The sequence below is a fragment of the Cucumis melo genome, chromosome 10 (genome assembly GCF_025177605.1).
Source record: "Cucumis melo cultivar AY chromosome 10, USDA_Cmelo_AY_1.0, whole genome shotgun sequence".
NCBI lineage: Eukaryota > Viridiplantae > Streptophyta > Magnoliopsida > Cucurbitales > Cucurbitaceae > Cucumis > Cucumis melo.
The window spans coordinates 200,178-227,481 of NC_066866.1; the positions used below are offsets into that span (position 1 = coordinate 200,178).

Genomic DNA, 27,304 nt, shown 5'->3' on the forward strand with positions numbered 1-27,304 from the left:
AGGTCTCTTCTCTAGGGTTTGATTTGTACACTTCTTCTCCCTTAATATATATAAGCTATTCAGCTGCTTCGTAGTTCGTAAGAAGAAGACAGACCCAACCGCCGAAATCTCCTTGAATTCGCTCTTTCTTCTCTTGTTCCCCCCGACGCTCACCGCCACTCTAACCCTTCCATCTCCCTGTTGGTTCGACCAACTTTAAAATAAGGTAGATTTGGAATTATGTTAAGTTTTACTTGAATTTCTTCTTAATTCGAAGCAATAAAATGGGTTGTTCCGACTTTGATTGAGTCTAATAGGCTACGGATTTGTTATTTTACATCGTTATTTCCTGTTTGGGTCTTGATCGGGATCTGGGTTTTCCGTCATAGTCAGCTTAGGATTTCATTATCGTTTGTGTCGTGGCTGTACTAGGGGAGTAATTAGATAGGTTAGGGTTTCTATCTTCAGTCTTCTATTTCTCTTTACTGGGTGTTAGGGAACTGGACTTGAACTGTTCATTGGAGTGCATTATTTATTGACCTTATTTCTTCTGCAGATGGAGATCGATAAACATAATGATGAGGGAGATGATAAAACAAAATACGGTAAACTCAATATTTGCCAGCAATGTGGCGCCGCGTTCAGAAAGCCTGCTTACTTGAAGCAACATATGCAAAGCCATTCTCTCGAGGTATTTTACTTAATCATCTGCTTCTTGTTATATTAGTTTCTGTCATACTCACAGTGATTTTATGAGAGAAAATGTTCTTTTTTTCTTATCTACATTATTAGTTTAATGCTAATGGATTCACGAGCATACTTATCATCCAACGCGTTCAAGGTTGATATATTTTAAGTGCAACATACTATGTACCTATAGTTAAACTTTACTGTTTAATCTTTGATTTTAGGCATTGTTTTTACATTGATTGATTGTCTTTTTTCTTGCGTTGAAGTCTATAAGTTTTGCAGGAACAAATCCTTAAATATAATAAATGAATGTGAAAGATCCTGGATATCTCAGCGTGAAGCATTGGATCCCACATTAAGAACTCCAAAATGCATGAGGCTGGATTTTGTCGTTGCTTGACTGGATCAGTATCAGGTTGGGAGACCACCTGAGAAGCTCCATCAAGTGGGCCTCGGTCACGCTACAGTAGTTTGAGGTTTGAAGTCTAGTAATTGAATGTGTTGGGAGAGGCTTTCCGTCAACGAACACAAGGTTAACCAATTTTATTGCATTACTTTAATGCAGAGGTCATATGTTTGTTCCGTAGATGGTTGTAATGCTAGTTATAGAAGGAAGGATCATTTGACCCGCCACCTTCTCCATCACCAAGGAACCATGTTCAAATGTCCAATAGAGAGCTGTTGCCGTGAATTTGCATACGTATCATGTGTGACCAGACACTTGAAAGAATGCCATGAAGGTGAAGCTCCTCCTGAAGAATGTCAGAAGCAGTTTGTTTGCCCCGAAGATGGATGTGGGAAGGTTTTCAGATATGCCTCCAGACTGCAAAAGCATGAGGGCTCCCATGGTCTGTTTCTTATTCTTTCTTTATAAGCACTAAATATTAATCGTTTGTTTTGACACATTCATGTATTAATTTCAAGTTTTATTATACTATAGTTAAGCTAGACTCAATAGAGGCATGTTGTACTGAACCGGGTTGCCTCAAAACATTTACCAACAAGCAATGTCTGAGGGCTCATATGCAGACCTGCCACCAATACGTGAAATGTGAGATTTGTGGGGAAAAGAAATTAAGAAAGAACTTGAAGCAACATCTACGACAAAAGCATAAAAGTGAAGGTCCTCTGGAGGCAATTCCATGCACGTATGAGGGCTGCAGCAAGGTTTTTTCAACAGTAAGTAGCAGAGTCTTTGCAAATCCCTAACTGGGTATTGTTAAAGTGCCTTTTAGCTGAGCTATAGGGAGGATTTGTAATGAATAGCGTTCCTGTTTATTTAGATAGGATGAGATCTTTGACACGATCCACATTTTTGGTTTCTCAGGCTTCAAATCTCCAGCAACACACGAAGGTCGTGCATCTGGGACAGAAGCCTTTTGCATGTTGTTTCCCTGGTTGTGGCATGAGATTTGGGTACAAGCATGTGAGAGACAACCATGAGAAAAGTGGGCACCATGTTTACACTAATGTAAGTCATTTGGTTAGCTCTCAAGTATTTGTGTAGTCTTGACCTTCATGTAGATTTACTAATAAAGTGTGTGGAATCAGGGGGATTTTGAAGCAGCCGATGAACAATTCCGCTCAAAGCCAAGGGGAGGGCGAAAAAGAATCTGTCCAACGGTTGAAATGCTCATAAGGAAGAGGGTTACCCCCCCAAGTGACTTGGATTTCATGATGGAGTGAGTATTAGTTTCGTCTTATTTGGATTTAAGGGTGAATCAAGCCAACCTCCCCACCCCTTTGTTACTTATCCATGTCGACTGAAAGTAATTGATAGCTAACCAATGTATAGAATCTGTAAGTAGAAATATAAGCCCACCACTTACCTCTAGCAAAATGGAGTAGTTATACATGTACCTTTTGTGCTCGTTGGCAGTAAAATATGGAAGGTTCTTTTTTAGTAGTTCCGGTTGAGGCTTTGCATTCTCATTTTCTTTTAGTTCCTTGAACCTCGTTTGCTTGGCTTGGCATCGTCTATTCGTGTTGTCAATTGAGAACCACTTCTAACCTTTTTTTAGTTACCAATAAACATTTTACTGTTCGATTTTTCACTTTTCAAGTGCAATTTTGATACTATTAATTGTCACATTGGACTTCCACTAGTTGTTTGCACGTTTTATTTTCAATAAAGAATATAGAAATTGATCGAACTGAACCGACACGTGAAAGGAGGATGAATGCTGCTGGCAAAGAGGGTCATGAATTGCAAATATAAAGAGGTTTGACTTCTATGGGTCAATTTAGAAATGAACTATAATTCGTTTTATCTAAATTTCAAATAACATATTAAAAATAATATTCTCTTTTTTATTAGCCGACAAGATCTAGCGTATGAAGATGTTTTTGTTATTTTTTATGATTCAAAAAATTTGAAGTTAATTATTGATTGTGTTTAGATTCAATAATCAGTGTTGTAGTTAGTCCTTAAAATGTTGCGAGAACTTAAATCTCAATTTTCTAGATTTGGTAAAGGTCCATCTTTCAACTAAAAATCTTGGATATGAAAAATCCTGCTTTATATTTTAGAATTTCATTTGAAATGAGAACGAACAATCTTAATTGGTTTAATCGTATATATGGTGGAATTAATTAGAATGACGAGCAAAAGAACACCGTAGAAAGATAGGAAGTGTATGATCAATCTTCATGAATAACAAAAGTAGTGAGTGATAGGGATGACAAGTAGAACTTCAAAAATTTTTGAATCAATTTAGATCTTATAATCAGTGAACAATATTCATAAAAGGTCAAAGGAGAAATGTATGTCATTCAATTATTTGGTGCATTGATGTTAAGCTAATCTACAAATCCCAATTTAAAGAGTGGTACAAGCTAAAGGGTTCAAATCAAAACTGACCACTACTACTTCCATTTTGTAAAGCAAAAACATGATATTTTATTTCTAAGGAAATTGAAAGGACACAATAAATGTCTGGTTTTTATAATCTAAGTACAGATCTTATACTGAAATATATTGGAACCTCTCCAAGTAAATTTTTAGAAGTGGGATTCAAAGCCCTTAACACAGTTTAAAATGAATGATGACAATTGGCAACCTTAGCTTACACACTAAATTGAGGAGTAATTGTTAGTTATTATTTTTATCATAAAGGTTAAATTGGAATGTTAGATTCTTACATTACATAACAATACATTACATCCCCACATTTCAACATTCTAAAGTCATTCTTCTTCTCTCCCGCTTTGTCATCCGCGTCTGGATGCCACGCGCCGCCACTTAATTTAAAAAAAGAAAACATTTTAAGAATAAAAAGAAGAAGAAGAAGAAGAAGAAGAAGAAGAAGAAAGTAATGCATTGAACTGAGACCATACGTCATTTCGAAGCAATACCCAGAAAATCATATTTTTCTTCTTTCATACTCTTTTCTCATTTTTCCACAACTTCTTTATTTTCCACCTTACCTACCTTCTTTTTCACTTACTATTTTTAACCCCTCCCCTCCCCTTTTTATTTTTATTATTTTGGTTTGAAATATGACACCATAACATAACCACAATTGAATTTCTACTCATTTACTGTTATTAAAATATCGGACAATATTAATGATTTTCTTACAACAAATATGATTTATTTAACTTTCATGAAATTATTATATACACATTGACATGCGTTCTAACGTTATGTATTGCTATTGGTTTAATAAGAACTTTAATGGGATCTACTTATCTATTGAATGCTATAGATATATAGATCACAATTCAAATACAATAATTTAATTTGAATTTATGAAAAATGTTACCATACATTGAAAAGCCGTTTCTTCAAAACTTTTAAATAAATAGATAAATAAATAAAAGAAAGTGTAAACGGAAAGCCGGAGGTAGTAGTGTGTTACATGGCATTAACAACAATGATGTTTGAACGTTTGAAAGTATCACCTTTCTTGTGTTGATAAAACATCTTGTTTTGGCTGTGTGGAAGTTAGATATTTGATTATATTAGTGTGTCCCACGATAAATGAGTTGGAGCAACTGTATTAAACGACTGTCATAGAAAAAACCAAAAACCAACGTGATCCTAAGATAAAAAGAAGCACACTTACGGATTATGACTGTATGTCATATCGAGGAAGTGATAATAGGCCGGGAGGTGAAATATCTTGAAGATAAAAAAAAAAGTATATGGTAAGGTTAGTGTATAAAGATAGAGAAATTATAGTAGTAAGAAATACGTGTGATATTAGTAAAATTGGGAGAGAGTTGATTTAATTTTGTACGGAAACAAAAAGGAAAATTATGTTTGTGATAAATAAAGAAATAAATTGACTTTAAATGTTTTGTGACCATATTCATAGAATGAGCATATATAATGTGAACGAAAAATCAAATCTCCAAAATTAAAAAAAAAAAAAAAAAAAAAAGAGAGAGAAAAAAAAAGTCTTTAATTATATATTGAATCAAGCTAGCTTTCTTCCAGAATTATAATGTGTTTATCTGTGGTATTAATAAAATTTTAACACACTAACGGATCCAATTCATCATTGACAACTTCCCATTGGAACTTGAATATGATCACAACATCCATAACATATTCTCTGAAATTAATGCAATTTAGCTGTCTTTCGTTGAATTTTTAATCAACATATTCTATCAATGAATGTGTAACTTAAAATGAATATAGCACATTTTTATGGTTAATATTAACAAAACCACAGTTTATTTGATGTAGTATTCTATTTATTTATTCATTCTTTTTTTTTTTTTGAGTTATGAAATGATGCGTAGAGTGAGAGATTTTCCTACATCTACCTATATACCTTCTTTTCTAGTGGACTTAAATTTTTCTATAAAAAATTGTATTAAAAATTCATAGAGAGCAGAATTAGAATTTTATTTAATTTTTTTTTTCACTTTACACCATTTACTAAATCACGGCATGATATAGTTATTGTAAATATTTAACTAATTTGGCATGAGATTAGTAAATAAAAAAAAAAAAAAATAGAAGCATAAATTAATCTAAGTTTTAGAAACACATAAACTGATACATTCCTATATTTTCTTTTTCATTTTTTACTTCACACATAAATCAATAAAAAAAATCACATATTATTAAAATTAAGAAACATTTTCCAAAGTAGCAAAATATGGAAACTATTTTCTATTTAAGTTTTTGTTATATTTTATAAATAATATATATATATATTTTTCTATTCATAACAATTTTTTTAAAAGTTAAATAGTGCATAAGGTAGTTTAAAAAAGATGGTTAACCAAATTAAAAAAGAAAAGAAAAAGAATTAAATTGAAGCTAATTTAGGATAGTAGAGAAAAATGTAAAAGATTAGGAAAATTGGAAAAGAATGGTTGGTGTGAATGCACCTTACCTTACCTTACCACCAAATATGCCAATTTGGACTCTTTATTTGTATTTTCATTTTCTTTCCTTCATCAATAAAAGAATGGTTGCAAATTGGTATCCTCGTTTCTTATATAATTCCTCCATTCTATCCACTGTAAATATTTTTATTTTTATTATTAATCAGTAACTTACATCATCTCATTCTTTGTTTGGAATTGTTACAGATACGAAAAAGAGTGAAACTAGATGTCCCTTTTTTTTTTTTTTTTTTATGTGATCTAATTTGTTATATATATATTTCATAACCATTGTGATAATAATCGGTTAACTCTATTGGCTAATTAATTAAACCTACCCATATATCAAATAGCTTCATAAAATTTATTTATTTTTACTTTGGTTACATTTATATAAATGAGAAACCTCATGAATTCATATTATCTACAACTACAACAATAATATCATTGTTGCCATTCATTCCATCTTTCAAAAGATATATATGGTTAATTTAATCATTTACATAATTAACATATATTTTTAATTTTTATACGATTGTAACAAACAAAATTAAAAAAATATATCATGTATAATTTATTCTGATCACATTTAAAGAGGTAATTGAGAACCTTTAGATAACATAATTTATAAAGAACGAATCTATTCTGATTCTCCTCCATCTTAGCTACCCAATCCACAAAAGAAGAAGAAAAAGAAAAAAAAAATATATATATATATATATGGCAAGTGCTCATCTCATACCAATATAAGTGCTTACCTACACGTTCAATCTGTCTAATTTATTGTTGACGGAAAGACTAAACATTTTTAGACAAAGAAAAATCTAACTTTTTACATTATCTTATTATTATACATCACGTATTTCTATTTATATCATATTAAATTACTTGATAGAACAATTCTCGAGTAATATTATACAAAATGGCAACACTCGTAATTTACACAATACATTACACCTTATTTTATTTTATTTTTTTGTATATAAAAAGCGCCAATTAGACTCTATAATTATCTGACAATGGAATTTAATAATCAAATTATAATTTTTTTTATATAAAAAAAATCATTCTAGATAAACTAAATATATATAAATATGGAATCAGATCTTCAAAACAGAGCGATCGAAAAGATAGGGAAGGAATCCAAATATTACGTCTTTGTTCGATTCTCTTTACCTACAACAAGTAGAACAAAAAAAGAAAAGAAGATTTTGTAAAATCATATTTGTTATAATAAATAATAATTGAGATTGAATTAGAAGTAAAATATTGAAGTAATAAGATTTTATTTCGAGACAGAAACTATGTCGTTATGTTGGATGATTTAATTTAATGAGTTTGTCCTTCATACAAAGAATCAACACCAAAATTCCCATCACAAATAAAGACAAGAACAACCAAACCGCACTCAAAAGTGAGAACCTTCAATATGTTTTTTTTCTTTCTTTTCTTCTTTTTTTTTCTCAAAAAAATTAAGTTTGATTTTGATTACTCATTATTATTATTATTATTATTATTATTATTATTATTTAAAAAAACATTATTTTATGAGTTTGAAACCGAAACGTAATATGATGAATATATCGGGATCTGTCCCTTTGATTCGGTTCGATTCGTTTCCTCACCCCCTTCTTTTATTTATTTCCCACTTCTTCTCTACTTTTGAGAATTTTGTATTTTTCGTTTCTAATTAAGTGTCACCTTAAATTCTCTATTACCATATATAACACACTCACTCCCAATATTTTGCCCAAAAAACCAAACTACTTGTTCACATGTTTTACACCAAAGGTCTTTTGTATTTTGGATTTAAGTTATTCCAAAATTGAGTTGTATTTTCTTTTCTTTTCTTTTTTTTGGGATTTTCAACCTCAAATCTCTTACTTGAAAATTAAATTATATGTTTCAGTGAATTAAGTTGTATTTAAATTTGAGATATGACAAAGTTACTTCAAATATGTATTACCAATCTTTAATCAACAAGACTTGTCGATATCTATGTTTCTTTAAGTAGAATGCACAAACCTATGTGATTACTAAACTTTAATTTTGTGTGATTTAACAAACATGAAGTATGATGGTTTTTTTATTTCTAAAAATTTGTTGAGTGTTTACGGTGGAAAAAGTTAAAACCTCCTATCGATCATAAATTAGTTCAACTATAGGTAGGGCGTTAATATAAATTTGGACTCAAGACATTAATATAATTTATGTTTAATAAGACCAATATATATATATATATATATATAAAAGAAAAAGGTTAGGACATGTGTCAAACCTAGGAGGCATTGTGGAGGTTTATGTATATACAAATATGAAGGTGACTTTGTCACTCAAGTATGGAGACAATTATTTAAATCATTTCCAACTGGGAGTCTTGCCTGAGAAGCGATGAGTGTTGAAAAGAAGCTATATATTCAAACTCCAATTCTATATTGATTCAAAAGTAATTTTATTTGGATAAGGAACATTAAGGGGAAAAAAACTTTTAAGTAAATGAAATCGGAGATTATAAAAATGAAAAAAGGTTACATCGTTATAATTGTGTGTGTTTGAAGTTTTTCTCTATAAAAAGAAAAAAACGACATAGACGGATACAATGTAGATTGAGCTATTTTAGGATGTGAAAGTATGGGGTTGTTTTGTTTTTAGTTTTATTATTCAATGAATTTGATTCTTATATAACCAAATCTAAATAAATCTCTCTTCTAACACCCACTTATATTAAATATATTACTTAATACCCAAACTTCAACTTCTAACTATTATTATTTCTTTTCTTAATTACTTCAAATTAATAATATTAGAATTTTTAAGAGTACTTTTAGGTACTTTAAGTATGTTTACAAGACAAATACCATATATAATATTTAGTTAGCTATTGGTGTTTGTGTTTTTAATTGTGTTTTGATACCTTAATAAGAGATTCCAACTTTTTATTTCCCATTTTAGATTTTTTTTTTGTTTTATTTTTTTTCATGTTTAGGTACTCATTTTTTAGAATATGATCATTTTAGCTACTCCTTTTTTCTATTTGACAAAAGTTAAAAAATAATAATAAATTTACCTCCTTATAACGGGGGGGGGGGGGGGGGGGGGGGACAAAGTTAAAAATATAGACCCCCAAATTGAAGCATCCATGGATCCTATACTGCCTAATTAAATTGAAAACTAGGCAACAAGGGAGATGGTAGTTGAAGCAGGGTTGTGTAAAGGGTTAACAAAGGAAGAAAAGAGAGGTACTTAAAAATAAAGAATTGAGAGAGGAGAAGACAAAAGAATGAAAACTCAAAATTAGATAAATGAAAATAATATTTTGTAACTTTAAGAAAAAGAAAAAGAAAGTAGAAAAGTACAAAATGTGGATTGCTTGTCCATAAGCATTCAAACCCAAAACCAAGTTTTGGTACAAAGGAAATTAGTTTTTCTTTTTTCCCAAAAATACATTAATATTTCAATTAATACGGAAGTTAAAAAGGAAACAAGTTTGTGGGTCCCAGATGGTAGATAAAAATCATCAAACGGTGGTGATTCATTTCATTAGTCATAAAAAAACGGGTGCGTAGATGCATGCACGCGCTGACCCCCCCCAAATACACAAAAAACGCTTTTTCAATTTATTTAATTTCTCTCTCACCATTCAAATCAAATGAATACCATTTGACCCCTTCCCATCCTCTTCAATAAATATTAATTTCTAATTCCATCCATTTAAAAATTACCTCTATATACTTTTTTTTAATTAATTTAGTTCTTACTAAACACAAATTTTGCAACCCCTTTTTCTTACTTTTAATTTTAAATAAATAAATAAATAAAAGGACTATTCTTTTAAAGAAAAATTAACAATAAACTACACCTACGGGACTAGTATTTAAATTTAGAGGAAAATATATAGCAAAATTAAATTTAAATTTAAAAAAGAAAAAAGAAGAGGGGGGCGAAAACGTAATTTTCTCTTTTAATAAAGCTGAGTGGCGTAGAGCTATATAAACCCCCACCCCTAATTCCTCCGCCTCTAAACCTCCCATCCAAAATCCAAATTCCAAAATCTAAAATCCACGCCGTCCTCACCGGATTTTTTTCCCCACGCATTGCCGCCGCTCAAGGACATGATCAAATCTCCGGCCCCCGGAAAATTGCTATGGTACGTTGCTTCAACTTAGTGTCCGTTCTCGTCCTCGCCGCCGTTGCAGTTTCCATGGTCGTTCTGCCTTTGGTTCTTCCGCCCCTGCCTCCTCCGCCGCTTGTGCTCCTTTTCTTCCCAGTTGGAATCATGGCGGCGCTTCTTCTCCTCGCTTTTTCCCCTTCAGATGTCGGCGTCGGGAACCTCGTCGTATGACACGGAATTCGATCAACATTGTGCCTTCCGGCGATCGGCGGCTTTTGTTTTTGTTTTTGGCATTGGGTAAATTAAGAGAGATTTTTTACTATATAGGAGGTAGAAAGATGAATGATTGACAGAAATGTGTAGAAAAATTAAAGTGAACTTTATTATTAATTGTTTCTAGTTGGTTTGGTAATGGTGATTTTTATAATTTTTCTCGTTATGCCTAATTCTCTTTCTTTTTTCTTTTCTGCCCTAAACTTAAGTGCTCCATTTGATTATTTTTTGGACTTTTTTTTAGAACCAGAAAGACTTGTAAATTTCTGTGTTTTTCATTTTTTTTTTTTTTTTTATAAATTTTCAAAATTTCTACAATTTTGGTTTTTTCTCTCTCTCTCTCTCTCATTTTTTAACAATTTTTTCTCAATTATTATTTCATGTCTGCATGACAAACAAACATCTAAAATAAACATTACAATGTAACAATTTTACATTTTCAATTTAAAACTTTCAATAAATGAGACCTACTAAAACTTTCAAGAAATGAGTACCCAAAATGTTATTGTTTTTGTTAATACAATGATAACGACAAGGAAATTTCTTATTCAAACTAGCTATCTTCTAATTGCAAACACATTTATATATTAGTTATGTTTGTGTTATGTATGTTTAAGATATTAACAAATGAGTAGCGAAATATTTTTTAATTATAAGAAAAGCAACAAACAATAGACTAGAGATAGAGAAAAAAAATGTTATATATACTTGAAGAAACAAAAAAAGCTGTATAAAAAATCATTGAACGTATGAACTTTTGTAGTTTCAATGTGGTGTTCATTAGTCCAATCATCTATGTAATGGATTACGGATGAATGTACTAAAATTTGATATCTACTGATGTATTATAAAAGAAAAAAAGTGGGTGAATGACATTTTCTTATTTGTGTTAAAAAAGAATAATAATAAGAAGCATAGGTAGTAGAGAGAGAAGAAATTGAAATATTAAAAGTAAGTTATGGTAGAGATCATAAAAGTAGGAGAAAAACTGAAACCGCTTACAAAATTTAGTAAAAAAACCAGCTGTAGAGAATAAATTTAGAATTGTTTGGTATCAATAAAGATTAGATTAAAGATATAAAAAGGAAAGTTAAAGAGAGGACGCAGATTTAGAGTGTGAAAAGGTAGAATATTAGTTGTAGTGATTAAAAATGGATTGGTAGTAAAAAATTTATGGTAAATGGAAATGCTTGGGGGAGTTTGTGTAGGAAGGGAGGAAGGCGCGTGGAAAAAGTAGGGTGGCGGAAAGAAGGAGGTGTGTATTCCGGGGTTGTCTTTGTGTCTTTGTCTTTGTCTCTGTCTTTGTGTCTTTGGCTTTGTGGGCAGAATTTTGTTGACCCTCTCTCTGTCGGTTGGTTAGCCCTTTCAGGCTTCACCCCAACCGCCGTCACCTCTTTTACAGCTGCATTTCTTATATATAGATGTGGATGTGGGAGGGCGGAGGGGAAATTATTTTTGAACCAGATGCCAACAACACCTTTGTGTTTCTAGATCGCATTTCTTAGCAACAACATCAACACTTCCTCCTCTACATTAATTATTATTTGCTTAATGCCCTGAGGATATATATGCCGAATCCAAACATAGTCATTCAGGTACTTCATGATCTGATCCATTTCATTCATCACCTCATGCTTCCTGTTCACCATATTAACACCATGCAACCTTCCATTCTGATTCTTCAACCCTAAAATATTCTTTCAGACAAACAATATTCTTTTCGCTTCTTTTTTCTTTTCAAATATTATATTACATTAATATACTACAAATTTATTCCCAATAAAGTATCTATATTTCCCTATCTTTTGGCATGCTATTCAACTATTAAATTTATTCACGACTTGATGGATTTAACATTTCTATATATATCTAGAGGTGAGGTCATTGTTAAGTTCCTTTTTTTCCTCTCTTTTTCCAATTTGCTAAAAAAAATTGATTTAGGATTAAGATCCTATTTTATAATGAAAAGTTTGATGCTTACTGTGGTTTTTACAATTTGTTCTTTCTGAATAAAAGGATGGAAATTGGTCAACATGCCACTCCTACTATAGGTCAAATCAAATTAAAATTTTAAAAATCGTTTTTTTTTTCTTCTAGTGCTTTAACTTTTGTTCTCTTCCAAATATCACATGAAACCTTATAGTGTCAAATATAAGTTTGACAACAAAATCTATTTATGTTAAGAATCACATGATATCATGTGAAAATTGGTTTGATGTCACCTAAAATTTATTTTCTATATAAATAATCCAATGATAATTGATATATGGATTTCCTTTATTATTTATTCAACGTACTGAATACATAATTGATATAGATGATTGAATTCCTATGGACTATGATAATAATTAGAAAAAACTAAAAATTGGACCATGTGCATGGAATAATAGTTTTTTTTTTTTTTTTTTCATTTAATGTGGTTTTGATCATTTGGGTGTGGGTAGTTCCCTTTCGACTTCATTGCAATTAAAAGAATTGTTCACGTTGCAAGTGTGCCTTATCTTTTCAGTAATAATAATAATAGATAATTAGTACAAAATAATATTTTACATACCAATATATTATTATTATTATTATTATTATTATTATTATTATTATTATTATTATTATTATTATTATTATTAAAAGTAAAAAAAAGAAAGGAAGGAAGGAAGTTTTTGTGGACTTGGGACCTTGAAATTAAAGTGGGGGAATCCATGAAAAATGATATAATAATAAAACATTTTACAAAGTCAAGAAAAAGGGGAAGAGATACGTAGAGGTTTGAGAAAGTTGGCTTTATAGTTTCTATCCTTCATGATTTCTCTATATATTTGCATAACAACAAAACTTTCCACACCCACCTCACTCACGTTGTTTCATTTTGATTTTTGCAACAACATTCTATCATTAGTTAAACATATAGTGGGCTATCAAATATTGGATCAGACCTAACCCATTTCTAATGGCCCAAACCCCCCCACTTTCTTCTTCGGGAGTTTTGCTTCAAAACAATCTCCACTCCCCACATACCCACAATTACATATTCTGAATCCAACAATTATGAAAATATATATATATGATCAAACTTCCAATTAGAGGAACCCCAAACATTGCATTACCTTAGATATCCTTTTCAGATACCAATATTAATATTAATCTCTTATTTACTAAATCATTATGTTGTTCAATTAGACCACTCTAAAGGTGGTGCGGTTGATTCAAACTAATTCATATACGTAACCTAGTTATTTAAATTTTACCAAAGAAATTAAAAATAAAGAGTGTTGGTAACAGAATGAATGACAAAATTCATATGGGGATAGAAAAGAACCAATCAAAATGTTAGTAAGTAATATATAACATAAAAAGTTTATATTTATTATTAATTGTTCTGAAAGTAAGTTGAAACAAAAACAGCATTTTTAGATGCATGCTGGAATGAAAGAGGGAAGCTTACATTGAATAACAAAGGGCCGGGGGAGGGCTAGGGTTATAGTAATATAATTAGAATATTACTAAAGTTATAATTAAGTATATATAAGAGGGTGTGAGAGAGAGTAGTAGTAGTTGTAGTAGTTGTAGTAGTAGTAGTAGTAGTAGTAGTAGTAGTAGTAGTAGTAGTAGTAGTAGTAGGTAGTTAACATAATTTAGTGTCCCCCCAATCCCCCATTATATATATGGGAATTAAAATAAAAAATAATTTAATTAAGTTCTAGCAATTCTTAGTGAAGAATGATCAACAAGAGGTTTGGTGGTAGGAGATCCAAAGAGCTTAGCTATCTCCAATTGAGTATTTGCAATGATTTGTGTTCTTTTGAGATCCAATTCCCCTCTTTTGGCCTCTGCTTCAGCTCTCATCTTTTCTATATCCTTAATCATCTCCATTCTAGCTTGTTCCGAGCGCACCACCACCTCCGCCAACCACCGTATGCTACCCGCTATCTCCTCCAACGAATCCACCTCGCCGCTCCTCCTCCTCCTCTTTTTCTTCTTCATTTTTGATTGTTGTAATTTAGACCTCATTGCTGCTACCCCCTTTCCTAATTTCTCATCACTAGTACTGTATACTATTGCAGCTGGTGTACTGCTACTACTGTCTGTCTTCTCTGGTACCATCTTCTTCTTATTATTACTATTATTCTTATTCTTGTTCTTGTTCTTCTCTGATAGTAATTCATCTCCTCCTCTTCCATTATCAACTCCATCTTCCTACAATCATCATTTTTTTAATTACATATAATATATATTAGGCGACCCAATGGTGTTTTATTTATAAACTAATTAATTAATATTGTTTAAAAAATAATTATAAGAATAATTCAATTAGTTTAGAAACCGAAATCTAAACTAATGCTAATTGTTAGAGTTTAATAAACTAAACAAATTATAATATAATAATATATTTATTAAGCTACGCTAAGTATGAAGGAATTGGGAAGAATTGAATTGTAATAGAGTGTGAAGGAAAAAGTTTTCTTCTAGTTTTCTGCTTCCAAAACAAAAGCTGTATTTGTTTATTATATATTTATATATATATGTCTGCAAAAATATATATGCGAGTACGTACGCAATTTACAATTAAAACCCATAAGATAAAAGTATTTCCATAATAGATAGATTAAAAAAGCAAAAAAAAAAAAAAAAAAAAAAAGGGAAGAAATTGATTTACCTTAGGGGAAGGATTAATGTTATCAACACCATTGGATCCATGGGAATTTTGCGGCGAAAGAAAGGGCGGTGGAGAGGGAGGAGGAGGAGGAGGATCGACAAGATCAACAAGTGGTGGCGGCGGCGATGGTGGTGGAGTGAGATTAGAGTTTCCTCCAAGGAAATGCTGAACACGGTGATTCCAAGGCCAAGAAGAGGCTGCGGAAGCAGGTATAGCACGGCACTTTTTTTTCATAGACTCAATTTTATTCTTACACTGGGTATGGGTTTTGGAAGATTTGGTAAAATTAGATCTTGAAGACACATGGCGAGCCACATCTTCCCAATCATGCCCTTTCAATTTTGCTCTGTTTCGTAGTATCCATTTTGACTCGTACGCATCTAACAGAGTCGACACTGCCCCGTCGCTCCATTCGTCTCGTTTTAGCCGTTTTCCTCCTCCTCCTCCTCCTCCTCCTCCTCCTCCGGTGGAAACATGGTTTTCTTTGGGAGATGGGTTGTCGTCGGGAAGCTGGTGGTGGTGGTGGTGGTGGTTAAATAAAAGAGAAGGGGAGGTTTGTGTTTGTGTTAGTGTTAGTGAGGCTGTGGGTGGTGATGAGGGAGTGGATTTGATCTCGGGTTTGATCTCGGTTGTGGGTGGTGATGAGGGAGTGGGTTTGATCTCCATGGCGATGGGAGTCAATCACTCAATCAGGGATTATAGCATCCTAATGATCAATCCCAAATTCAAGTTTTTTTTTTTTTTTTTTTTTTTTTTTTTTTTAACTTAGTTCGAAGTTTTTTCTCTTGTTACTTACCTGCTAACATCTTTCTTTCGAAACCTTTCTTTTGTTTCTTGCATTACCAATATCAAAGTGGAGGCCAGGGGGGGTTTTGAGCATAAGAAGAAGGGTAGTAGTGGGTGACACTAACCTAAAAAATAAAAGAAAAAGAACCACTAGCATTCTAGAGAGAGAGGGAGAATTCCATAGGTAGTGGCCAACTGGAGAGAGAGAGAGAGAGAGAGAGATGGAATTAAAGATTGATAGGGAGGAAAGAGAGTGAAATGGGTAGATTTCGTTCTTTGGGTTATGGGTTTAGGAATTCCTAACTTTTTAGCCTAGTTTATGGGATACGTATATATGTTTCTTTTTTTTTTTTTTTTCTTTTTCTTTTTGCTTTATTTGTGGGTAAATATTAAAGACTGAGTTAATTAATGTAACCATGTGGATTAACATTTATCAACCTATGTTCATTATGTTTACTAAAATAAAAAACGAAATTAAAAGAAATACCTAGCTAGCTACAACTTATATATTAAAAAAAAATGGCTAACATATTTAATTAGAACGGATCAAAGCAAAATGGAATAAATTTGGAGGAAAGATTTGAAGTTTTGACTTCACACAAAATGAATAATATTATTCTAAATAGAGAGAAAAATAGTTAGTAGGTAGAGTAGGATAGTTTGTGGGAGTTGATATCTATAATTCTTTTTTTAGACAAGCTAAGGATTAAATTTTTATTACGAGGGTGAATGAAAAATGAAAAGAAAGAGAATAATACTCTTTTTTATGCAATAATAATAGGCAATAAGTATGAGTGATTGTAGTACTATATAGGTTAGCTTTAGTTTTAGTTTAGATTACAATCTGTAGATACCAAATCAAGAATAATATTAATTAAAGTATAAAAATTGTAATTATTTTAGTGAATAAGTAGGAATAACATTGTTTGAAGTAATTGGATATAAGATATGATTTGATGATGAGAGGGGTAGGAATATGAATTATTTAAGAAGAGAGAGAGAGAGAGAGAGAGAGAGAGGGTTTTAGTAATGGTGGTAGTGGTGGTGTGTGTGGATGGTTAATAAGAAAGGGTGGGTGTGGGATTTCGAATGGAATATAAAATAATTGAAGAAAGAAAAGTGATAGAGAGAGAGAGAGAGATGGAATGGAATGGACATTTGGAGGAGGGGGAGGGTAATTAGTAATGAATTAGTGGGCAACCAACCTAATATTTGACAAAATCAACTCATATCACTTTTTGTCAATTTCGTTATAATGATGTTAACCTTAGAAGAACATAAAACCTTACATAACTTTCCTTTCCTTCTTTCTTTCTTTCTTTCTTTCTCTCTTTTTCTTTTCAAATGGGGTGTGTGTGTGTGTGTGTGTGTGTGTGTGTGATGCTTTCTTTTTTCTTCCTTTGCCTGTTAGCGTTGATATGAAGCCAAACTCTCCATACATCCATTCAGCATATATATGTCATCTTCCATAAAAGCTTCTTCTTTTTTTTTTTTTATTATTATTATTATTATTTTAATCTTTCGCATCCCTTACCTTTCTTTTACTATTATTATTCATTCTTCTTTAACAATTATTTTTGTATATATACATGTCCCCACCCATCCCTAATCACTAACCTATTAATATCCGTAAGTAAGTTTAAAGAAAAAACAATACATTTAGAAAAATAGTGATAAAGGATCACGTAAGCTTTGTCAAGTTTAAGGACTTGATTTGATTTTCATCCTAATAACAAAAATAATGGTTTCTAAATTATTGAGGGATGATTAAACTTAAGGTTTAGGGTTTAGATCAAATAAGGTCGTTAATTACTTTAACGTATTGTTTTTTTCTTTAAAGAAAATCCATATTAGATTGATGATAATCTAACACATGCGCATGTATGTATGTGTATATATATATATATATATATATATATATATATATAAAAGTTTATATTATTGTTTTAGAAAAAGAAAAAGGAAAAAAGAAGTAGTGATGAAAGAGTAAGAAGAAGGTGGTGGGTAAAAGGCATATTATTGTGGGGGTTGTCACCCACTCTAATTCACAATCACCACCACTACCATCACCACTAACATATAACAGGTAGTGGCGTAGTTAGTAGTAGCATATATCATCTCTATCAACACCAACACCAACACCAATACCACCAGCCAGCCAATGTGCTACAAATTAAATTAAAACCCTCATCTTCTTTCACTACTAAAATTATAAAAGAGAAAACCCTATACAATTTAGATCTTATAGGTTCCAACTTTTGTTGCATACTCTTTCCCCTCTTTTCAAACCCACCTTTCGCTTTATTCCTACCTTTTTTTCCCCCTTTCCTTTTCAATAAATAAATAAAGTAAATAGATTATTGTTTTGGTGGCTTCCATATTGAATTGGCAATTTGCATAAATGAATAATTTTGGTCTTTTAGGATTGGCTTTTTCCTCCCATTATCCCCCTCTCCTAAATTTAGTTCATATGCTTTGTTTTTGTTTTTGTATAATGTGTTTATTCTGTTTCCTTCCAAAATTCTCTAACAACCTTCTACTACTTAGAAGAGATGTTCACAAAATATAGTAAAAAACTAAAATGCAATATGGACAATTTGATAAATTTTACTATATTTTGTCACCCTTTTTCTGTGTAAATTTCAAAATTTTGACCATTTTCAAAACTTAGTTTTTCATAAATGATAAAAAGAAAAAACGTTATAAAAGACTTGCCCACCTGTTAACCATTTGCTTTTCAAAAACTAAGCTTTCTTTGTTATCCTTAATTTCTTTACCCCATAGCTTCTATCTCTCTTAAAACAACCCTTAAAATTGAAATAACCAAATTCTAAAATTAAAAATAGAATTTAAAATTACAATCTTTTAGTTTTCATTCAAATTTAGTTTATAGTTTTAAAACAACCTTAAAATTGTTGGATTTAAAAAATTAGGAGTGGAAGGCATGTTTATAAGTTCCACTCTCAACAACTAAAAAAATGAAAAATTAATAACCCTATTCTTATAGTTGTAGTTATTAGTTTTAGAAAATTAATTCTATAAATGCTAACACGAGTTTCTTTGTTCCGTTTGTCAATAATAATGCCCAAATTTGGAAACCTAATTATACAAAGTAATTTAAGAGGAAAAAAATTGTTTTTGTAGATTTAAATGCAATGTAAGAAATAAAAGTGTGGTAAGTAGAGTATAAGAAAACAATTACACTATTGAAAAGCAAAATGATTATTGAATGAACCCTTACTTAAGGGTTTTGGACTTGTTAAATCAATGTCTAAAATTGTGTGTTTTGTTTTGTTTTTTTCATTTCATTACTATCATTATCAATTTTTAAATTTATATAGTTATGAAAGTGATTAAGGCCTAATGGTTTTAGTATACTCTAAAAGGGCATCTAGGGAAATTTAACTTTTCTAAACATTGCCAACCCCCCCACTCATTGTCTCTCTTTAAATCAAAGGGGAAAAAACAAATACCAAAATGAGTTCATTTCTTTAAATTTAATTCTTCAATCATACATTTTCTTTCCGAAACAATTATCTCACCATAGTCTTATCACAATTAGTGTGTCAATTAGGTTTAAATCCCTATATTTTATTTGCACTAAACAAATCAATCCAATATATCTCATATTGTCAATAAAATTAATCAACATAAAAACAACAATCTCTTCAAAACAACAAAAAAAAAAAAGGAAAATCCAACAAATAAAATATTACAAGAAAATCGCCTAGGAAAGGCATAAAATGTAAAATTACAAAATATCAACTTAGGTCAAAAGATGGTCAAAGTCACTTAATCAAAAGATTTGTGATTCAAAACCCTTACTACTAACTAAAAAGAATATCAACTCAAAATTTGTTTGTGGATACAACTATGTTGTTGTGAGCAAATATTGCTTAAACAACATTGAGATAAAAAGAGGTTTGATTTAAAGGTAATTGTATTAGACAACAAACTATTCAAAAAGCATATTATAATAATCACATTGATAGTTGGTAAGAGTTTGATAAAAAAAAAAAAAAAAAAAGTAAAATAACTCATAAAAATTAAAGAAGAAATAATTACCAGTAATATGGGTAGTAGAAAAAATAGAAATGTTAGCTAAACAAACTAATCATGTATATTTATTAATTATTCATATTATTGGATGGATGGGAGGACACTTTTTTTTCCTCCATTGCTACTCATACATATCTCTCAACTTTCTTTCTCTCGAACTTACTTTTTATCTTTTTCTCTCTCAACTTTATTCTTTCTCCTCAAACTTATTTTTCTCCATAAACTCACCTCCTCGTTCCCATCAAGAATATTTTTTTTATTTTTTAAGTTAAATTAGAATAAAAAATTGAGTTAATTAATTTAACCATTTATTTCAAAATTTTCATTATTCTCTCAAAAATTCAAACTTTCAATATTATATATCACTCACTATATTTACTTTAGAGGAGGGATTGGAGCCCCGTCAACTCACTATATGTATATATATATAAGTTCAAACCCTTTATCATTTGTGTTTTATAAATATTTCAAAATGATCTTTTTTGGAGCAAAATTTATTCCAAGTTTCAGACAAAAACTAAGATCTACAATAATCATGCACGACCCCATATATATACCAAAAATTAAAAAGTGATATAAACACAGTTCTTATAATGTGATGGTTGTTTAATGAAAAAGTTTGTGTTTTGGTACTTGTTTCTTCATTTTAATTGTTTCCCTGAAACATAGAGATAAAAGTCAACTAGCAGGTACAACTAAATAAATGAAACATCATAGTTTAACATAGCAATGAATAGAAAATAAATAATGTGTTGTGTTTTAAGAGGAAACAAGCTAGCTAATTAATTAAGAAAGTAATTAGGAATAGGATCAATTCGTAATCTGTCTTTTCTCATCTAATATAAATATAAAAATAAGTGTAGTACTGTTCAGTAGTAAAAGTAGCCTTCAACACAGAAACAAACAAGGGGGAGAAATAGAAAACCAAAAAAAGCCTTTTTGTTTTAGGTAGAGAGAAAGGGAGACGACGTTTGAATAATATAATAAAACCTAAAACCTTCCAAATCCCAAATTAAATGACACCAAAACCAATGTTTTTTTAATTGCTAATTTGCTTCTCTCACCCCCCCCACTTCGATCTTACTCCATTCCATTCATTGGCACTACTAAATTAAGAAAAACAAACAAACCACCAATAATTCAAAATTACTACTTTTACTTTTACCACACACACATTCTTATTCTAATTTCTAAAAACCAACAATCACTCCCACCACAAACTTGTGTTATATCGATTAAGAGGAGCAGGGTTCACGGGCAACTCCCACGCGGGAATTCGGAATGTCGAACAGTATGCGATGGTTTTGCTGCTGCATGCTAGCAATCACGTTCAGTACAGAGTTCACGTTATCCGGGGCCGCCGCCATGGCCAGGCACGTCGTTGATCCCGCCGTGCTGTGTATCAGGAAGTTGTCCGGTGGAAGAGTCACGTTCATTCCCGCGAACATAAAGGTTATGGTGGGAGAGATGATTGGGACCGTATAGCACGTGTCAAACCCGCCCAAGGATGAAACTGTTACGTTTCTCCCCACTCTTCGACGGAATTCGTCCCTCACCGCCGTGTACGCCGGTGCCACCAGCCTTGTGAACGTCGTCCCTGAACAACAACAACCATTTTTATATATATTCAAATTTTGGCCATTGTTTATCGAAACACATTAAATCTACAGAGTCGTAAATTACCGGAATCGATGATAGTGCCGGCGCCAGTGGCGGAGTTAAAAGCGAGAGCAGAGGGAGGAATATCGACGATTCTCCGGCCGACTCTGATGGCAATTAAATTCACATAATACAAGGACGACCGTCGGGGGTTGCGGAGCAGCGGGGTGTACTTAATTTTAATGGGCTGGGCCACAGGCCCAAGACGCAACGACCCAGAAAAGTTGACCGATTTGAAGCTGGGAAGACAGTAGGAGAATGTGGATCGGTACAAGCTCTGGCTCTGGCCCAAAAGTGATAATGGGCCTCGGCCCAAACCCAACAGCCCCTGCGGCGGTACTGAACTACCCGTGGCCTTCCTGATGCAGCCGAATGTGTAGGCCGGGACGGAGTCTGTGGCCAGAGTTACGTTGTCTTGAACCAGATCCGCCGCCACCGTGGAGCTCCCGTACGTGAGGTTGAAACCACACGCGGTGCCGCTGCAACTCGGGTTCGGTACCTGACAAATAAAAGGCGTCACCGTTGCGTTAACGTGATACCTCGAATACGACAAGCATTTTTTTCTTTCTTCTTTGGGAAAAGTTTTTGTTTAGGCCCGTGACTCCACCCTCTCCGGTCGGTGACTCACTGACACTCATAGATTCTAGAGACACCCAAAATAATTATTAAAATCAAAAGAAACAACTCGTACGGAATTGATTTAAAAATCACGCCTTTTCTTTTTCCTGTCACACGTGTTGCCTCGAAGTGAAACGATTGCTTGGCACGTGGGAACACGGATTGGATTCTTCAAAAGCATCCTAAGTTTCTATGCAAATCTACATTGGTTACCATTTAATTAGAAAGAATAATATATCTCTTTCTTAATTATAAGTTGGTCGCCACATTCTATATTTAAAATAAAATAGTATCATCTAAACCTAAGCAGTTCAGTTCAGTGATTTTAACCTCATCCTTACAAGGAATGCATTATACATGTCATGTACTACTAAATTTTAAAAGTTTTCATACCGACAGTTTATGAACTTTAAATTATCCAAATTATAATATATATATATATATATATATTAAAGGAGAAGAAAAAACTCAAAAGCATAAAGTGGGGATGGGGAGAGAGAAGAGGAAGCAAAAGGGGATGTTATATAAGTGAAGTAATATTGATTTATTGTATGTCGTTATAATGATTGAATATTCCAAGGGATATGTGGATATGTGGCCTCTCCACCAATCTAATACAAGCGGCGCACTTTTATAGTTAGCTAAATATCACACCGCCCCCTACAAAATTCTTACAATTAAACACTATTTCCCTCTACTTTGGTCTTACAACTTTCAACACTTGAAATTCTTCTTTTCTTCCTTTGCCCGGCCCCTCTGTTTTAGTGTATGTATATGAACCAGGGTTTTTTTTTTTTTTTTTTTTTTGGTATATATAGGAAGGTAAGTGGGAGTCCAAAACTAACCATAACTCTCAATTAATTATATAGTGAAGGACATAGTGCGGGTGGTGGAAGGAGTGTGGACAATCAAAATCTAACCATATAACTCAATAGCTTTATAAAAATCACATAATTATAACAGCGTCAAATTCTGTTAAATTAATGTAAGAGGAGAGAGAGCTGGATTAAAATAATCATTTAGTTTAGCAGTAAAAAAATAAAAAAAAAAATAAAAATATTTAAATGCCCTTTAAATGTTATTTCACCCCCAGATGGCCAGATTTGTGAGTGGAGGAAGGGGAAAATAAAAATAAGATACCGGGAGATGAGTACCTGGTTGCATTGAGGGGATTGGCAGGGTAGGGGACGGAAGGAGGACGACTTATCGGATGAGAAGACGGTTGTGGAAGGGCAACCGACGCAGCCGGAGCAAGGAATCCAAGCGGCGTCGTTGCTGGTATCCAGGGCCAGGAGGAGGGTCTGGGCAGGGGTCCCGATCTTGGCCCGGACCACGAAGGTGGGGCTCTGGATCAGCTGCCGGGCGGAGGCGATGGGGACGACCGACCTTCGAGCCACCAGGGAGGACAGGAACTGGAGGCGGGCTTGGTCCTTGGCCTGCATTTGGAGCACATTGTCCGCCCAAGAGAGGGGCTTTGAGGGGCGGAACGGGGAGCAGGGGCTGAAAATGTGGAACACTTTAAGGGTGGAACTCCGGTCATCGGCGGGGTTGCAGTTGAGGGGGATATGAGATTTGGCGGTGGAAATGGAGAATAGGAGGAGAAGGAGAAGGAGAAGGGGAAGGAAGGGGGATTTTGTGTTGTTCATGGCTTCCTTCGAGAGTGAGAGATGTTGGAAGTAATTAATTGAATGATATGATTGTGGGGAAGACTCACACACACCCCATCCATATTTATACAACGTTCATACTCCCCATTCCCTCTGTTAAATAAATTGTAGTTTAACACAATTACACTAATATCAAATTAAATATAATAGCCCTATATATATTGTACTTCTAATTGGACCAAATTAAACTATTATTTTATATATATACATAGATTGAGTTTATGTGTGGACGATGAAATTGGATCTTAACACCATTTTGAAAGATATTAACACTGCCTACACCGACCTTTTTTAAAACGTAAATGTGTAAAATAAAATAATCTTTGAAACTTAATAAATCAAAAAAGAATTTAATGTTAGTTTTTTTTTTTTTTTTTTCTTTTCCAATTTTGGATTCTGGCTGATGTTTATAGTTTGCTTATGTGAACAGTGAAGTGCCCGTGTTTTCGACTATATACACTCAACTTAATAATTCTGGTGCAAATATTATTAAATTTGAATTATTGAAATGGATAACAAATATAATGTATATGTTAGATATTTCAAATTAAAACTATATTAAAATCATATGAAGTTATAATTAAGTTTGGATTTTGCAACTATGCATTATACCTACATATTAACTTAAGATGGATGGATAGATGGTACTCAATAAGTCTCGCATTATTAATAATAAAGATATGTTGTTTATATGATCTACTGCGTAACTTTTCTCATAAATCATTGATTCACATGTTGTATAAAAAGAAAAGGAAAAGTTAAGGGATGATGATAGGTATAGTTATGAAAAAAACATAGTGTGTTATGTTGTGTTTGAAGTTTAAGAAATAGGAAGAGGAAGAGGGAAGTGATAGAATATTATGGGAGAAAATAATAGTTTAAATTTGATGGTGGGATAGAGAAAATGTGATGTGGGGAAGTGGGAATACCTCTATCTGCCTAAGGAATAATAATAATAATAGTAATAGTGATTTAATGATGAAAAATGGATTATTATATTATGGGAACAGAGTGGATTCCATTTTGGCATTGGACCCTCTCGTGCCAATGTCCCTTTCATCACACATCATGTCTCTCTCTCCCTCCCTCCCTCCCCATTTTTCAACCTTATAAATTACCTCTACAACTTTACTCTTCAAATATTATCTCTCTCTTTTCTTTTTTAGTCTCTCCTCTTTAAACTTTTCTTTTTTCAATCTAATTCACTTATCCAATTAATGTTTGGATACTACATAAACACATTTTCTTTTTTTTTTAATTCAGACTTTTAATTAGGTATAAGAATCACCATATATACTACTCTTTTGGTCTGAATACGTAATTATAATACTCTATTTATAATAAACTTTAAATTAGAAAAAAAGAAAAAAGAAAAAAGAAAACTAAAAGTAATATTGATGAAAGTTTGAAAAAAGATGAACATAAAGGAAATAATGTCACGTTATGAGGAAAGAAAAAGATATAAAGAATTGGAGAATTGTGGGGGCATTTGTCATTTCATACAATAATTCAATCTAATTATTTCCTAATGGCTTTTGGTTTTGGTATTATATCTTATGCATCCATCATTTTAATTGTTTCATTATTAATTTCATTTCATTTTCTCACCTAAACATTGTTTTTTTTCTTTTTAAGTACTTGAAAGGTTTGCTTTTTTCAATGTAAAAACAAGCCATTTTAATTCTTTTTTCTTTGGCACAATCAAATTTCAGCCTTTTAGATTATTGTTTTATAAAACCAGATAAAAGATATTTGAATCATATGTGTGTGTGTGAGAGAAGATAACTTTAATTTGTATAAAAGTATTAAAGAATTATTGTTTATTAGGCTTTCATTTGGTAACTTTTTTTTTTTTTTTTAATTTTTATAATCATATCTTTTATAAAAATGTGTATATATATATATATAAACACAATTTTTATTTAAAGCTTGTTTTGAAAAATGAAGCTTAAATTTGAAACTAGCTAGAAAAATAGTTTTAGAAAAACTCCAAAAATTTAAATTATATTTTTCACCTTTGTTAAATGAACATTTGAATTCACAGTGATGTTTTTTAACCTACTTTTTCTTTATAAGTTTTAAAAAACCTAGGATTTTAAATATTTTGATAGAAGGTAAACAACAAAAGCATATAAGGTGAAACTAATTAATGCTTATGATTTAATTTCTTTTAAAAGAATTGAATTGTTTATCCAAAAACCATCAAAATTTATTAATTTACCGTCAACCGTGTGTTCTTTATTTTTATCATTATTACCTTAAAAAGTGGTAAAAAAGAAAGAAAGAAAGAAAGAAAGAAAGAAAAAACAGTAATAACAGAAGTTATTTGGGATAACATATATAAAAGCTAAGGTGTAAACAAGAGCATTGGGGAGAGATATAATCTGATTGAAAAGAAAAATGATGATTATATAATATTAAAAGAGTACTGGGTATTTTTTTAGAAACATTATTATACTAAAGTTGAGATCTTCATCATATTCCTTTTAATTATTTAAAAGTAGTCAGAGAGTGCAAATATATATGTATTTATTATTATTATTTATGATTATTTTGTCCATTTCCCCCCATTTTACTTGGGAAGCTCCTACTTGAGATGGGAATAAAACCCAATTACAGAGTTTTTTTTTTCTTTTCTTTTGCTATTATTATTTTTCTTTATTGTTCTAAGATGTGAGTTTGGGATCAGATCTTTGCTCCAATCTTTTATTAAAAACAATATAGTCAAACAAAACGTATATATATGTAAGTAATTTAAATATTTAAGTAAAGGTACTAAGAGTTGTTTGTAAAGAAATTGTTTGGAAGGCAGAATAATTTTTAAAAAGTGAAAAACAATCATATATAATAATATAGGGGTAGTATAATTAGAAACTCTTTTAGGGGAAATGAAATGTTTATTATATGTTGAGTGTAGTAGGATGCAATAGGGTGTAGGTTTTAGTTAAAATAGTGAATATTGAAACAAATAACTACACATTTTACCCCGTCTTCCTTGCTACTCTTTAATTTATATAAATGAATCAACATCATCAAACCCCATTTCAAGACCCATATGGTAAATTGGTATATCCCAAAAAATGATGATCAAAGCAAAAACAAAAATGACAGAAGTTTTTCTAATAAAGAGAGAGAGAGAGAGGGAAGAAAGTAAAGGGGTACGGTGGGTTCAATTCAAAACAAGAGTGAGTTTGTTTGTACTTTGGGAAAGAGTTAAAATGTGTAGTGATGAAACGAAAATGCATGCATGTGATTGCACTGCACTATTATCAACAAACATGGCCTGTCTTTTTGCCCAAACCACTTTAATTACTATACCTGTTTTTCTATTTTTATCTCTTTTCTTTTGTGAATATATATATATATCGATGAACATATACACACATCGCATGGATATAATATAAAACAATAACTTCTCCAATCACACACACATCAATATATATTTACCAATAACGAGAACAACCAAAT

General features: G+C 31.7%; 3 protein-coding genes and 1 long non-coding RNA gene across 5 annotated transcripts; 1 reads left to right on the forward strand and 3 right to left on the reverse strand.

The window, feature by feature from the left end:
* Positions 1–44: 44 nt before the first annotated feature.
* On the forward strand, positions 45–2,575 carry LOC103489521 (transcription factor IIIA). The gene is made up of 6 exons (XM_008448746.3): positions 45–205; positions 536–670; positions 1,235–1,517; positions 1,610–1,848; positions 1,997–2,140; positions 2,221–2,575. The coding sequence occupies exons 2-6, from the start codon at positions 536–538 to the stop codon at positions 2,353–2,355; spliced, it is 936 nt and encodes a 311-aa protein (XP_008446968.2). The 5' UTR covers positions 45–205; the 3' UTR covers positions 2,356–2,575.
* Positions 2,576–4,391: 1,816 nt separating this feature from the next.
* On the reverse strand, positions 4,392–6,165 carry LOC107990782 (uncharacterized). Of its 2 annotated transcripts, none has more exons than XR_007824298.1 (2): positions 6,026–6,165; positions 4,392–4,792 (listed from the first exon to the last, which is right to left on the reverse strand). It is a non-coding gene; the product is annotated as an uncharacterized LOC107990782 (long non-coding RNA). The 2 variants fall into 2 exon arrangements; XR_007824299.1 differs by having other exon boundaries at positions 6,021–6,165.
* A 7,570-nt stretch (positions 6,166–13,735) lies between these two features.
* LOC103489520 (trihelix transcription factor ENAP2) lies at positions 13,736–16,204 on the reverse strand. The gene is made up of 2 exons (XM_008448745.3): positions 15,048–16,204; positions 13,736–14,587 (listed from the first exon to the last, which is right to left on the reverse strand). The coding sequence occupies exons 1-2, from the start codon at positions 15,711–15,713 to the stop codon at positions 14,084–14,086; spliced, it is 1,170 nt and encodes a 389-aa protein (XP_008446967.2). The 5' UTR covers positions 15,714–16,204; the 3' UTR covers positions 13,736–14,083.
* A 4,605-nt stretch (positions 16,205–20,809) lies between these two features.
* Positions 20,810–24,191, reverse strand: LOC103489519 (aspartyl protease AED3). Its single transcript, XM_008448744.3, has 3 exons — positions 23,324–24,191; positions 21,576–22,050; positions 20,810–21,489 (listed from the first exon to the last, which is right to left on the reverse strand). The coding sequence occupies exons 1-3, from the start codon at positions 23,813–23,815 to the stop codon at positions 21,128–21,130; spliced, it is 1,329 nt and encodes a 442-aa protein (XP_008446966.2). The 5' UTR covers positions 23,816–24,191; the 3' UTR covers positions 20,810–21,127.
* Between the last annotated feature and the right edge of the window lie 3,113 nt (positions 24,192–27,304).